The 15,940-nt window shown below is 41.7% G+C and overlaps 1 protein-coding gene across 8 annotated transcripts in view; it reads right to left on the reverse strand.

Moving 5' to 3' along the window:
* Positions 1-15,940, reverse strand: part of fgfr1a (fibroblast growth factor receptor 1a) — a 58,605-nt gene that overhangs the window by 22,513 nt on the left and 20,152 nt on the right. For 7 of the 8 annotated variants that reach the window (XM_069182912.1, XM_069182911.1, XM_069182909.1 and 4 more), the window contains 3 exons: positions 15,587-15,768; positions 2,600-2,857; positions 509-595 (listed from right to left, as the gene is read on the reverse strand). In XM_069182912.1, the coding sequence (XP_069039013.1) occupies positions 509-595; positions 2,600-2,857; positions 15,587-15,671 (430 nt within the window). In that variant the 5' untranslated portion in view covers positions 15,672-15,768. The remainder of the gene's footprint in view (positions 1-508; positions 596-2,599; positions 2,858-15,586; positions 15,769-15,940) is intronic. The other variant, XM_069182937.1, reaches the window with a different exon arrangement.

Raw genomic sequence — 15,940 nt, forward strand, 5'->3', positions numbered from 1 at the left:
ACACAGTCATAGTGATAACAACCATGCCCCACACCCCTTGCCAGACAGGAATATCAAATGAGGCTTAAAAATAAAGAAAATCAAGGTCTTTAAACAAAAATATATAATCTTGTATCTCACACAACTCTCCATGTACTGTTAAATCTACATGAAGAAAACATCCATGTCTCTTTCACATGGGGTGATAAATATATTCAAATTCCTCAGAAAAGAATTAAAACAATGCCACACCTGTGGCTCCCATTAGAGCAGAAGACAAATGAAGAAACCAGTAATCATATACACAGGGCACACCATTCTGTAACAAACGGGTTTACTGCTTCGAAATGGTATCAAGAGAAAGCACCAACTGATCCTGCTTGGAGAAATATGGAGAATCAAGTTCTAAGTTATAAATAAAAATCAGCTCACAGGAGCTCTGGGGGGAATGAGGACACGAGAATTGAACTCTTTGCTCCAGTCCTCACTCCAAATTGCCTCCAGAGTGGTTACTACAGCCTCAACTTACGCAGGAGTTTCTGACTGCTAGACAGCTTGGTCTCCTCCGAGGAAGACTCGTCGTCATCTTCATCTTCAGAGGATGCCAGGGTATCAGCTGGAAAACAAACAGTCAGCCCCTCAATACCTGTGACCCAAGGAACCAGCACTAGGCAACATTACAGAGTTTCCAACAAGATTTCCATGAGAATGAAAGACAGATCTACAGAACTTGGACACAAATGCTGGTTGCAAACTCTTGAAATGTGTCCTGTTCCCGCGAAAAAATAAGGCACAGCTTTTCAATATGGAAACCTCAAATACTAGATAAAGGTGTGGTTTGCACAAGCTGGACATGAGCCTGGAGATGACTGTTACAGATGACAGAGTTTGTCTGCTGTAATAGTCAAAAACAAAGCTGAAGTAGTATTTGTTCAATACTTTAATTCTAAAAACTGCACAAGACTTAACACTTTTCATTCCACTGCCTACCTAATTCTTGTGCTCTACACATGGGTCTCTATTGTCTTGGTTTAGAAGATTGCTTGTTTAGAGTTCTGGACTGGCAACTAGAAAGTTGTGGATTCAAATCCTGGGTGAGACACTGTTGTTGTACCCTCGAGCAAGGTACTTCACTTAGACAGCTCCAGTAGAATAACGTAGGGTATAAATGGGAACAACTATAAATCTCTGGATAAAAGAATCCACCTAATAAATTAAGAAACCATATATAAAAAAACATACATCTAAAAATTCACACATAACAAATTGCCTTTGGAAAGTCTTCTTTACAGGGGGGTGCTGTGGAGGTACTGTTACTGCGATTTCCATTCAAATAGCTGGGTTCAGAGAGCTCTGCAATGTAAATTTCTCATCACACGTACTCACAGTTACTACTTAAGAAGTCATACCTCGGGAAATAGTGAGCACAGCAAATACTTTTCAAAAACCAAGCAAGAAAAAAAAAGTTGAAAACAAATCAGAAAATACTAAAGATTCTTTCAGATCTGTATATCACATCTGAAGAGGACAAGGCAAAAGAAAAAGTAATATGAAATATCTAGTCCACAAGTTACAAAACTCCAAGCCAAAGCAGATCCACATAATGGTTTACAAGCTGCTTAGTGTATCGCAAATTGAGAAATAAACAAGGCATCCTCTTCAGAGTAAATCAAACATCTCAAAACCAATTTCACCCACAACACTTGCTCAAACGAATGGACTAATGGCTCCATAGCTTGTCCACTGTGGATATTCTTAGTACATCAGAGCAGGCAATCAGGAAAGGGCTGTTAGTCACAGCAGTAAACTAATCAAGAAAAAGGAACCACATCACAGTGCAGTCATGTAATGAAGAATCATAAAAATGGTACTTTGTTCACCACTAACCCAATGACATGAAACCAATGCAAAGACATCAATCTATGTTTGACGTGAGTGGCTCATTGAGAATAATTCAGTCTCTGAACGGTACGTTGCACACTCGGTTTGAAGAAAACGCTGATCTTTAGTCTTGAACAGAAGACACTAGGCAAGGATTTAATTAAGATATGGAAAATCCTGAAAGGCACTGATGAAGTATCAAAAATCCAACAACAAATGCAAGCTCCATGTTCAAGACATCACAGGTGCACCCAGTGACACGAGCTGGGTGTGGGTTTGGACACGAGAAATTAAGTGCTTGTACACTTAAGTCAGAGAACAGGGGACACTTCTTCAATCAGAAAGTTGAATGGAGTCAACATCTCAGATGTGCTGTTGAAGCAAAGTTCCTTCGATCCTTCAAAATAAAGATGAGATGAGTCTTGTATCAACAACTTACTAGCAAAGAAGCAAGCACAGGCGAGACACATGACCTTCTCATTTGCATAAACACTGATGTCCTTACAATTAAAAGACCTAGGATAAGCCCTGTAGCTTTGAGACTGCAGGATGGAGTCCAAGCCCGGTTTCTCCCCAGCCATGGTGAGGAGAAATGATATCCGTGTTGGAAAGCCAGGACAGGGACAGGGTCACCTTGAGAAGACCGTGATCAGCGTATTGCCCGAGAAGCCTGAGAGCGGGTGAGGTAGTTCTTGACCAATCTTGGGGAGGTCCTGATCCTCGGAGGGTCCCTACGTACCTGTGACGTTCACGGAGAAATAGATGCTGTGGTTGCTGAAAGGACCTTGGCTCACACAGGCATAGAGGCCCGAATCGGCCGTCTCCACGCCCTCAATCTCGAGCAAGGCCTCTCGCAGGCGTGTGTGCTCCCCGTCTTGCAGAGTCACATGGTCCTTGGTCCAGACGAGTGCCTGGCCCTCCTCCTTGGCTCCGCAGCGCAGCTCTAAGCGCTCCCCGGGGTATAACGTATACGGCTCCGCTTGCGTTTCGGGAGGGACTATGGGTGCACAAGACAAAACAAAAAAAAGGCCACACAATGCGTGGAGGGGGTCTGCTTTTTTCTCTTAGGCTCAATAAAAAAGATGCAACAAAAAAGTGAATCCATCACCCAAAGAGGGGAAAAAGCCTCCAGAACCAACACCAACACCAAAGAACAGCTGCCAGCAAATGAAGAATATTGAAAAGGACAAAAAGCAATGGCCACACAAGATTGCACCACCACCAAAATGAGCTTTATACATTAGTGACTTCATGTCCCTAAAACATCTCTGGTACACTACATTTCTACAGTCACTTGCTTCTAATTTGCACTGACTGTTGCAAGAATATATTTATCATTGAAGAAGAGAGCTTCAATTTTACTGCTAGCAAACAATTTATATGTTCCAAATGTACTCCTTGTTTTTTATGGGGCAGGATTGGTTGATACACAGCTGCTGTAATTCTCTATGTTCTTGCTAAAGTTGGACAATGTCAATGTTTTGATCCTGGTCGACGTGAATCGAATAAATCAGATTACCATAGAAATCCTGCAATGTTGTGAGGTAGGAGGTCATAAACGCTTCAAGCTACAGAAACCAGCCTGACTAAAAGCCTGCACTTTGTATGCGATTGGAAGTCTGGAGCTAATAGGGCCTGGAAAGACTGGGTGATGTTTACAAACTAGACTCTCCTCACCCCATTCCTTTCAGCCATTTTGTTTTTGGGGCTCATAAGATCCCAGCCCTGTTTACCAGGCCCAATAAAGCCATCGTTTCCTTTTCTCTCCAGTCTTCTGGAAATTAAATTGCTGCTACAACTTAGTCATGGTCTGTTTGTCAGTCTGGGCTGCAATGATGGCAATTCTGTGTGTGGCAAAACAAATCGGATTTACAGGGGAAAGAGGCCTTTCAGCTAAGACACCCAAGTCCCCTGGTCTTCCATAACCCTAGTCAGAGGGGGGAGGGGCTGGGAAACCCAATTACCCTGACACCTCATCAATCATAGCACTGGTGCTCTTCTGCTCAGCACAGCAAGCTTCTGCCTTCTTCCCTTGGGACTCATTCAGCCCTTCTAAGGAGTCATTTGTTTTAGTTACAATCCATCACCTAGTGTTCCACTAAATCACCTTGTTGTCAGACATTTCAGACCTGGTACGGTTTTGAAACAGAAATCAAAGAAAAGGTCCATCCCTCTCAAACCTCCATCTGCCACTTCACCACCAGGTCAAACACTTTTGGATACTATGAACCTCCCAATTAACTGGGATGGTGATGAAAACAGATGCAAAGCATTTCCCCTTCATCAATTCTGTTTTGAGCTATTCCCTTGATTAATCTTTCCAGAGACAAGAAAGCAGTCCGCAGTTGAGACTGCCAGAGTTATCAATGTGAGAGTTTGGAACTGCCTGTACTTTAAGAAGCTCACACTCATTTGTTCAGTGGCATTTTCAAATGGCCTATCTTTAACATCTTCAATGACTGAGGATGCCCTGTTTCTCTTGTATCACAGCTACACTTTCTTAATTCCATGAAACCTACGGAAACTCCTGGATGTGCTACACTTCTACCCGAGGATGAGGTTGCTGGTAATATGATGAGACAATGTACTGGGGTTAAGATGCCACTCAATATGCTGTCTGTCAGATCACTGACTAAACAGGGTGTGAGAGGTAATTGAAACCACCCTGCTTTGCATGGAATTGAAACCCAAGCCAGTACCCACCTGAACAAGGTATGAAGATTTCATTATTAAACGACACCCCCTTGAACACGGACCAAAACCTTGTGTACTCCTTTCAGTAATCACATGAGATATCAGTCTTCTAGCATTTCAACAAAGTAGACCAGAAAACAGCACTGGTACTTTTAAAGTACTTAAAGAAAGTACTTTAAAAAACGGAGAAACACAATTTAATCAATAAACGCGGTTGTTTGTAAGACACCGAAAGCCCAGAAAGACTGCGGAAGAAAAGAAATGAGGTACAGTGTTCGCCTTGTGCAACTTGAATGATTTCCCTCCTACACACACAGCTTTGTCTCCTAGTGAGACTTAAGGCCTTCAAGATCCAATACTTTCCAACTAAGCGAAAAGCTTGGATTGTCTATCCCATCTTTTTCTAACCCTCTATAGAAACTGAAGGCTTTCTGCCAATCTGCCTTTGATGATGATGAGCTTCACCTCCTGTGAGGTGGCAGTAGGGCACCGGAGGAATCAGAAGATCAGTATATTTCAGCCTTCTGACTTCCTGGCTCCTTGAGCAGATTTGTGTAAATTTCCAAAGTGCCCAATTACACCGTGACAGGTCCACAACAGCTTTCTCGGACTATTTTAAGAAAAAATAGTACCACTGACAGGACCACTTTCAAAGTATTTTAAAAGCATCAATTTTAACATCTAAAATTATACTTGAGTGAAAAAATATGTAAGCTCTGGAAACTTCTTGTATATAAGCAAAAATAGAGGGTAATTGATAGCACCAAAACATCCATTTGGAAAACAAAAATGAAACTGCCCTTGTACTTTTTATTAATATTTGTGAGTGCTGTGGTCATGGATTTCACGTCAGCTACAGCTATTCTATTTATTTCTGTACCTGACAACACAGTAATATATGTTGCACAAAAGAAGGTGAAATAAAACTGTGTGATGCAATCTAATCAGATATTCTAAAGATGACCCATCACGCAGATGACAGATGTGTGTAATTGAGTAGTTTTTTGCCTTTTGAAGCCCTGGCCAGAAAGAACAGTCTAATGTATGCACAATCTCACTTTGTGCAAAAAGTTTAAACACTAATGTAGTGAAAAATATTATTGATATAAAGTTTGTAGAATAAGTCAATTTCCAAAATCAAGTGGATTCTGGGACTCTGATCTCTGCTGAGTAGCAGAGTTTTTGATGGATCAACACATTTAAGCAAATTCTTCAAAACAAGATGTTGGAACAGTTTTACAGCCCTCACAGAATGTGCACACGGTTTCAGGACTGCTGGGGATCCAAACTGTTGAAATGGAAGGAACGCCAACAGGTTTTCAGAAAAAGAATGAATAAAAGGCAAGGATTTAGGCAGAAAACAAGAACGATGCAATTAAAATAAAAAATGGAGGGACAATGTGGTGGTGGGGTCCACAGAGAAAGGAGGAATGGTTTAAAGATTAACCTTAAGACCCTGCCATTCACTGCTGGTTCCTGGCAGCATGACCCTTTTAACTTCCCTCCCTTTACAAATCACACAAAACATGGCCCCATGCCAAACAACAACACCAACTACCACCTACACCCCCACCCAACACACATACACACACCCTTTAGATCTAAATTTGTAGACCTGCACACACTCAGCCCGGACTTCTTCCCTATCTGTTGCTCTGTTTCTTTTTCAATTTGCGCTGTACAACTATCCCAACAAAGGGCTCACAACAACAATGAATGGGGGGAGAGGGGAGAGTGAGGCCTGTAGCAGCAGGTTCCACTGCCGGTTGTCATGGTGACTGCATTTAGGCCTAGTAAAGGTATTTCCTGGATCACATATGCCTGACAGGCCTCCTAATCCCAGCAGGAAAGGGGGCCAAGGGGGTAGGATCAACTTTCTCCTCAAAAAAAAATGAAAAAGAGGCAGAGAGAGTGGGGGATATGGGGGGTGTCCCTGTCTCCTACATGTTTTAATTTGGGCTGTGATTTTTTTGTAAAGTCTAATGCATCCCGTATGAGGTCTAGTTTTGTTTTGTGTTACTCTTTATTGCTGATAAGCTTCAGTCAACATTCCAGCTATTAATCAGAGCACAAACACACCATAAAAAAGCCATAAAAGCTGTAAAAAGTACTTGTCGCTTTGATGTCAAGTAAACCATGGTCTCAATGTATATGTCCCAGACCTTGGTTTCCCTTCCGAAATAATTCTCAACAGTAATGGGTTTTTCTCCATTTAATCTTTTGTTGAAATTTTATCAAACTCAGACAGCTGCACTCTTATTTAAAATTACTTTGAAGCCCATATAAATGTTTAGATTTTTAAAAATAATAATGCTGCATCAGCAAGTGGTTTAATATAACAGATAAAAAAAACAAAACCTGAAAAACTATTTTGTAGGAGTTTCTTTTCAATGATACATGTCAAACCAGACACTTCAGCTTACTTAGTAAGCCTACTTACCAAGTGAAATGGAGAAAGGCCTTAATGTAATCCAATTAATAGCCATATTTACTACTGAAAACTCCCCTTCTATTTCATGGTTCCTACTGTTCTACCTTTCATTTCTACAATTATTAACCATGAATCCAGGTGTCCATAAAAATGGAGGTGAAAGTTAAATAATTAAACTGACCATCCTACTTAGTGCCAAACCTATTACCTTCATGCACTGCAGTACCATCCTGTATGAAGTAAGTGCCTTTTATATACATGGTGACATCATATCTGAACCTGTAATGAAGTGTCAATCTAAAACTTAATTTTCAAGCTGAGCTGAGTTATACTAGGATATGGGTCCCAACTTTACCACATATAAACTGAAATGTTTTACCACGTTTTTCAAATACTCTAGTCACAATTTAAATTGTAATCACCACCACACACTCTCATTCGCTAAAAACATTGAGGAAAAAAACCAAAAGACCATAATTAGACCTATATGCAGTCATGCTGTCCTCATTTTCCTGGGTAGTCGCAAATACAGTCTCTTTATAAGAACCATAATGACATGGTTGCAAGGCTGGATATTTAAGTATGAGGATGCTGTATGGGAAGGATAATCCAAACCTTCCCCTCTGCTAAATTAGAACCAGTTGAAAACAGACCATTATACATTGCTTTGAAACTGCAGATCCACACTAAGGGGAAAAGGAGTCGCTCCGCTTCTTAAAACAAAAATAAGTGGCTCAAACTTATGTAAAATGGGAAACAGATTTTGGTCTTGGAATCAAGCACAGCCTGGTTTTTGCTGAACCCTTCAACCCAAAGGTATCAAGCCTCTGCATTTTGATTGAATAAGGACATGAACATTTCAAGTCTCCAAAAGCCACAATCTGACCTGTTCTTTACATTTTCCCCAAGCGGCACTTCATAATTCTTTATGGGACTCCAAAATTAATGACATGAAAGATTCCGATGTCAATTAACACAGGTGGCACATTATCATCGTTGCTTCAACTTGCAGGCCATTTTACAGTCAGTCTTGGTAACCCAAATGTTGCACTAATTTTGCAGGCAAATATTACATCACCTTTTCCATAGCTTTTTTAATACACTCTAAATGTAATATGTTTTGAAAGGGAGCCTTGAATGTGCTCTGAGAAAGGCATGGGTTTGTCTCAAAGGATGAAGGCCCTTTAAATAACGGTCATCACGCCAAGGTGGCTGCAAAACACACTGGCCCACAGGATGAAAAAGACACGATGCTACATGTCGTTTTAATATTATTTTTAAATCACTGATATTGGCTTTCACACCCACCAATGCAAAATGTTCAAGTTGTACACAGCCTTGATTCAGATCTCCTCTCCCATCACCCACCTGTGTGCATGCCAATTACAAGCAAAAAGGCAAACACAGGACCCGCTAAATCAAAGCCTTTCTAAAGAAGAAGGTTTTGAGTCTTTGTCTGAAAGAGCTCTGGATAGGTGACTCTCTCATACCCTTCGGGATAGAATTCCAGAGTTTGGGCCATAGCAGGAGAAGGCAGTGTAGACAGGTTTGGGGAACATTCAGGAGACCAGAATTAGACGAAGGTTAAATGAAGGTTAATTAAATGAAGGTTTCGAGGTGGGGAGTAGAATGATAGAACTCAGAAAGGTTTTGAGTTGCCCGTCTAATAGTAGCTACCGATAAAGCTTTAGCCAAACAGGGTGTCACAAACCACTCTATGTTTCTCTATGCAAACTTCAGATTCTCACACCAGACTTTCACCTGGCTGGGGTTCAACATAGGAAGCAATAGGCTGGCTTGATTGCTGCTGGGATTTCCTGGAGCGATTGCAGAGGACAAACCCCGGCGTCTAACAGCGTGCGGGGACGGATCCTTCCCTGTTCAGAGTGCTCAGCCCCCTGGAAGGCTTGGGCCGGCAGAGGAAGAGGCTGTGATGAGGGACAGGAATGCCAGGAAGTGCCAAGACTGCTGGAGACCTTTCAACAACCTCCAAGGAGGAATTCAGAGCCCCTGAAACCCGAGATGAACCAGGGAAAGAGGCAACAGCATGGGGGGGGGGGGGTGGGTTGACATATCATCAGCTCCAGCTTGTGCTACCCTTTCCAACCACTCCCAACTGCTCTGACACTCTGACTACGTCAAGTCCCATCTCAAGCCATGGAACCACTGAACTGTCCAACACGGGATCTTACGTCTCAAATTAACTCTGCCATCTCCGACTGCTTCCAGTACTAGATTCAAGACTCTCAACAATGTCAACAGAGTTGATTGGGTCTTGCTCCAGCACAGCCCCATAAAAACAAATTCTACACTCTCACAGTACTATGTACATACACATGGATTATGGTTCTACCACTGAGCATAATAAGAATCGCCCCCCATAATTTTTATTAAATAACTCCCTCATTCGTTGAGGCTCTCTCCTCCTCTCAAACCATAGAAAGGACACATGAAGCCAAAGCTGGCAGCAAAAAAGTAATGAAGTGACTCCCACTTCAACCTCATTGGGCCAAGCTCACCACAGCACGGTAATGTCAGTGAGGAACTGACATGGCTTCACATTATGTGCGCACACATTAAGCAATACACTTTTCCTGCTACTGCTCAGTGCTAGGAGACGCAATTAATTGGCACCCTTCACCATCACCCGAGCCCCTCCCCCTCCAAAAAACCTTCAATCCCAGTAATGAAATAAACTAATCCGGGTCTAGATGAAAACCAAAGGAATTTACTCCCTTCCTCACAGCATCTTCATTAATCAGGAACAGAGGAGGGCAGAGGCCCTTACTACCTGTAGTCTATCTCAGCCAGCAATGAATCAAGAAGCAACAGAAATTTCTAGGCCCTGACAGACTTTGACTGCTTCAACTAATTACTCAATAATGCAGTGTGACTAACCTGGGAATGCTAGATACATTTCCACTAAATTTTCCCTTAGTAAAATATCCATCCAACTACTAGGAATTCACTGTTGACTAAGGATGGTCAGTCCCTCAGCTTAAAAAAAAACTAATTGGATCCTAAAAATAGCAATTATTTTTCAGAGTGCTGCTTCATTGCAATACTCATCTCAAAGCATTTAACTAGTGAGTCAGCTTACAGCACGACTTCATGAAATAACAGCAGCAGAAAAAAAGAGCACAACCATCTTTTAGAAAAGTTTCCAAACCACAGACACCACAGTAACACTTGTGTTTTGTTTAAAAAAAAAACAGCTGTTACTTTAAGAAAACAAGCATTTAAACCAGCTGAGGGGATTCTGATGATAATTCCATACACTTATATAGCGTTTTACTGGACGCTCCACTCAAAGCGCTTTACAGGTAGTGGGGATCCCCTCCACCACCACCAGTGTGTAGCCCCACCTGGATGATGCGAATGCAGCCAAACTGCACCAGTAGGCTCCCCACACATCATCTCTCAGTGGCGGGGAGAAGAGTAATGAAGCCAATTCATACAGGAGGATTATTAGTTGGCCATGGCTGCTTAAGGCCAGGGGGAAATTTAGCCAGGACACCAGGGTAACATCCCTACTCATTTCAGAGAAGAACCCTGGGATTTATTTGAGCACAGAGAGACAGGACCTTGGACCTGCATCTCATCTGAAGGATGGCGCCATTTCATAGTATAGTGCCGCCATCACCTACATTCCTGATGGAGGTGCCATTTCATGAGAAGGTAGCAGAAAGCCTGAAGGATGACTCCAGGACTGACCCAGCACAGTAAATCCCAGCTGTGACCTGCTCTCTTCTCACCCCCTCATCCTCCCAACCTGTCTCACTGCCTCTTTCTTTCAGCCCCTCTTCCCCTGACAGCTCTGTTTTTTCCCCCGTGGCCACAGACGGGCCACGGGCCACTCTGTGTTGAGTGGCAGCACCCTAGGGCTACAGACAGGAAGTGCACACTTGAGTCAAAGGAAGCTACTGGGAAGACATTTTCCCCAAAGTGCCGCCTACCCTCCTGTCCTTACCCTCTTTCCCCAATGCCGTCGAGAGGCCAGTCTGCCTGACTGCAGCTCATTCACTTGGAGAGACCAGTGTGGAGACTTCAAACTAAAAGACCCCTCTCTCTACAGGTTATAGGTTTTAAAATACAGCATGCAGTAATAGCCCAATAAGCAAAATTAAGACCTATGTTGAGAAAAACATTTGCTCCATGGGACTGTCATCAAAACATACAGTCCTGACCTACGATATCATGAAAAATTGGTTGGATACTATGACTAAGGATACCAGGCACCGAAGTTTCTAATTCCTCTGCACACACTTACTCATTTACAACCATGTAAAACAGAAATGGGATCAAGGGGATTTCAAGGGGATATTCATCATACACATCACAATACTTTACAAATGAGGCATCTCAGTTCTACTTGTAGTTCTACAGTGGCTATCCAGGAAGCCAATCGAGGATCTCTTTAATAATAATAATAATAATAATAATAATAATAATAATAATAATAATAATAATAATAATAATTGCTTACACTTATATAGCACTTTTCTGGACACTCCACCCAAAGCGCTTTACAGGTAATGGGGACTCCCCTCCACCACCACCAATGGTCCCATTTTAGTCCCATAGTGCTACTTTTAACATAATAAATTCATGTTTATTACAATTAATTTTAATGAGCATGTTCAGGCTCTGAAGAAGGTGTAAAGAGTTTAAAGCAGTGACTATTTTTGTTTGCAAAGGAATTAAACAAAAGAATTGTTTCATCCATAAGGAAAAACTCCGGTTTTCCTCAATGTTGCCAGAAAAAATGGTAGCCATTTCTTTTCCATTCTGTTGTGCCCAATGAGTCTATATTCTAGCTTGGACCTGCCTCACCAAACAATATAAACTAGCAGTTACTCTAATGGAAAGACAACAGAAAAATTGATGTTCTGACAATTTACGACCGGAGCTCGTGTGGGGGAGATCCCATACTGTAAATAACCATTTGGTGGATGAGGAGGGCAGGGAAAATATAAAATCAACCCTCACCCACCTCTTTTTCTGTAAAAAAAACCCAAAGCCATTCCCAGAAACCCGATCTCCAAAGTGTAACGTAGCCCGAGGGTGGAGTTCTAGCAGTTTTTCAAAGCACCTAATTTATAGCTTCCCCAGCCGTTAACTCTTCCCTAGTGACACCAAATACCTTTTCATTACAAAGAAATGTAGGCAGGAGCAGGGGTTGCTGGGTATTCAGGCTGCCTGGGGCTGCAGATGGAATCCATTTTGTCCATCTCCCCCCCTGCTCCTCAGATAAACAAAGCTCTGCCTAGTTTATTTATAGGCCTTATTGATAAGGGAGACCCCTCTGTGGTAATTAGCTTAATTATAATGCTGTGCTTTACGATGCTCTCACACTGCACTTCCGATTCAAGAGTGTAAACATTTTAAACTGATGCTCCTACAGGCTCACAGTAGGCAGTAGGCCGAGGTGGCTAGAGATAAACATTTGGCACACCCAATGGGTACATTTTTGGGTATTCGGTTTCAATTTTATTTGAGTTCTCTTTTAAGAGAAAAGGACTGCTGTTCCACTCTTCTAAGTGATCCCTTTAAACAGTAAAAAGTTAATTTAATGTGCACAATAATTGGATTGTATTAAGAGAAAAAAAATTCTTAATTAAAAAAAGAAAAACTCTATAACTTTCACTAAACCTAGAATTTCATAAATACATTTGCCTGCATTGTCAGGAGAGTTGTTTCTAAATAAAAATATTTTGGGTGTGAAAAGGACTGAAAACACCCTTTAAAAACAGATTACATATTTGTTACTAATATACATTTTGTTCATCCAGTAGATTTTATTCAAAACATGGTCACTTCATTCTCTGTTTTTTTTGTTTTGTTTTATAGCTCAAATTAATTATTTGAACAGCATTGTAAAACCCAGAATATAACTTTCATACTGTCCCTCTTCAGTATAACAGTACCCTATAACAGTATTAATGGTACTATAAGATGTGGAGGACAGATCTCTGACAAAGCAAAAGTGACTTCTGAATCCCAGAAACTGACTGCACACATCTTGCTTTTAACCTCACAAAATCAAATAAAAACCCAACAGCTAGAACAATCCACACTGATTGTCTCATCATTTAACAATGGTCCTCACTAGTCTTAAACCATTGTCTTCCCGTGTGAGATAGAAGCTCCTTTGTGTGGAATGGCTAAGGTGTGGGAATGTTCTCAGTGAAGAAAGACAGCTTCTCAGTTCAAGAGTGATAAGAAAATGGGAATCATTACCTTAACAATTGTGGGTTGTTTTTTTTTTTCAGAAAATAGAGATTTGACATTTTGTAAGCTAAGAATGCAAAACACTGCTCACATACCACAGTTCCAAGAGAAACTTGCAGTCTGGCCAGGCACAAAGTTAAACTAAGTTCTTTCTAAGTATTAAATTAATGAAACACTAAACCTCCAGTGTATTGCCATTAAAATGGATATAATGCACACACAATACAAAAAACAGCTCAAACACAATAAGGAAGAAACAGAACCCTTAAACGTACGAGGAAACCGCCGATTTTAAATGAAAAACTAAATTTAAATTCCTCTGACAGTTTAAATGGAATCCAACCTGATCTGTTGACAGTATCAAGTTGGAAAGACTCAGGCAGATGGCAGTCAGTCAAGTGTTCACACATCTTCCTTTTCAAATGAGCTTCACAGTACAAGTGGGTTTTTGGGGAAGGGGATTTGCAAGGGGTGAGAGGGTCTTAACTGCATCAGATTCCACCACGATAATCTGAACATTATGAGAATGTGAGCCTAGGTCTTTTTTTCATGCGCACTGGAGTATCAGTGCAAGAGCCTTAATGAGTTCCAGCACAAGCTTATTAAACTCTCATTACAGGGAAGAGAGGTACAGTGGAGAATGTGCATACATATGGGGGCTGTGGGATGGGGCTGCTCTGGTTATGTTATGAGCAGATTATGTTTACAGAATTAGTGCAGACCTTACTTTTATACAGTCTTCTGCATAGTACCTCGAGAACAGACTCCAACACACTGTGAAAGTGAAAAAAGGCCATCTAAAGGATACAGTAGCAAGCATTAATGGAAATAGGGAGGGAATTTCTAATGTATGGATCCATTTGAATGTTACCTCTGCTTAGAGCATCACAAGGCTCATATTAAAGGATTAGTTAGATCATGTTTGAATGCCCTTTTGTACTTAAGAAAGGCAACCTGGCTAACACAACCCATTTAAAACGCTTCAGAGCTGTTCTGTTTGTCAACTGCATGACCAAAACCTGCACTGAGGTGGCCTTCAACATATGCAGGACTTCTGTAGATCGGAGTTTGTTTTTGATGAGCCTATATTCCAACAACCAGAGCTCACCTGCACTGTATTACTGGCCTATTTCCAGTCTGGGCCTGCACAACCTAGCCTGCCTCAGCGTTTCATGTCAACCAATAAAGCCACTGCCCATTTCATCCCCTGATCTGCTGTGCAGGGGGATGCTGGTACATAATGGCTGCTACACATCACCCATGTGGGGGCTGCACTTCAGTGGTAGATGAAACATGGCCCTTTTCATATGCACAACACCTTTGGGGGAGGAAAAACCTGAACAAATGCAAAGTACAAGTGAATGTTAAAACCCAAATTTGAACAAGTGCCACTATTTCACACCCTTCTCATACACGATAGAAGGGAGAGGATGCTCACTGAAGCTACAGTTGCATGCAAAAATATTGTCTGGACATTAACCCACTTTCAAATCCGTTTCAAAATAACTTTGAAAATGTAGTTTTACTGTATTTAAAGCTAAAGATGTTTTGTTAGGTTCACTATAACTTGTCTGGAACTAAAATTACATCTGTGTCTGTATCCTGCTAAATGGCTTTGAGCCAAACACCCACCACCTTTTGTTACTGAGTTCAAAGTGTTCAATTTGCAAAAAACCTCCTTCATATTATAAAATTTCACCACTTTACACCCCTTCCAGCAAAGAAGTGGATTAGTAAAGGATAGGTTTTACACCAAGAAGAGCAGGGGGAGCGATACTGAGGAGTGAGGCCAGAGATGCACGAGTGATTCGTAGTCTTGGCTCTGGTGTGTTCCCTCAGCGAGGTGGAGAGTAAGCAAGGAGCTTTCCTTTAGATTGAATCACATCACTCTGCCCAGACACAATCCTTACACTGAGAAAAGCCCAAAAATAGACAGCAAAACGGATTTCTAAAGTTTGCCAATTTCTGAGCAAAACAATTCTTAATTAATTAATAATTCAAGTTAGACTGAGGCACAAAGCCTGCACAGTACACTCCAATATCTCCAGCCTCACTCCCCCCCGGCGACAAAGACAGCCAGCATTCAGTTTACTCCTCTCCTCCACATCAGTCTTTAAAGATGCAGTGAAAACTCTTGAACCGTCTCTATTTCTTAATTACATTTCGGTTGCTCAGTATGGTAAGCTTATTTTATAGCGACACAAATCTCACTGCGGTTTTCCCAAGATGGCAGCTTGACAGTGAACTGGTTTGCTTTGTGGGCACAAGAGATGAGTACGGTCGAATTTTGGAAAGAATAAACGCTGAAAGCTGGCAGCCTTATGCATGAAGACCCTTGAACTGGCGTGACTAAGCAGATGGATGTATTACCTTGGTCAGTGATGGTGGTGCGGCCCTCAGAGAAAGAGACCTGGGCAAGTACAGCCCACAGAAACACCAGGGTCCAGGGCAACATCCTCCTGAGACCTCTACGACTGGTCAGGAGCGCACAGCATGGCAACCACGGGTCATCAGCGCTGGGCCGTCCACTCTGCCAACGTGAGATCGCCAGCCTGGCAGACAGAGACAAAAAAAGTTCAGGACCTTCATCTAAAATCCACTCAAGTTTGAGCACTGTGCATCATGGGCGCTAGCTTTCAATGAAAAATGGAAACACATTGAAGACGGTAGCTCACAGGTGGACCAAAGACTTAATTTCTGCAGCACAGTCTTGAGCCATTTTGC

Source organism: Lepisosteus oculatus, chromosome 2 (genome assembly GCF_040954835.1).
Source record: "Lepisosteus oculatus isolate fLepOcu1 chromosome 2, fLepOcu1.hap2, whole genome shotgun sequence".
NCBI lineage: Eukaryota > Metazoa > Chordata > Actinopteri > Semionotiformes > Lepisosteidae > Lepisosteus > Lepisosteus oculatus.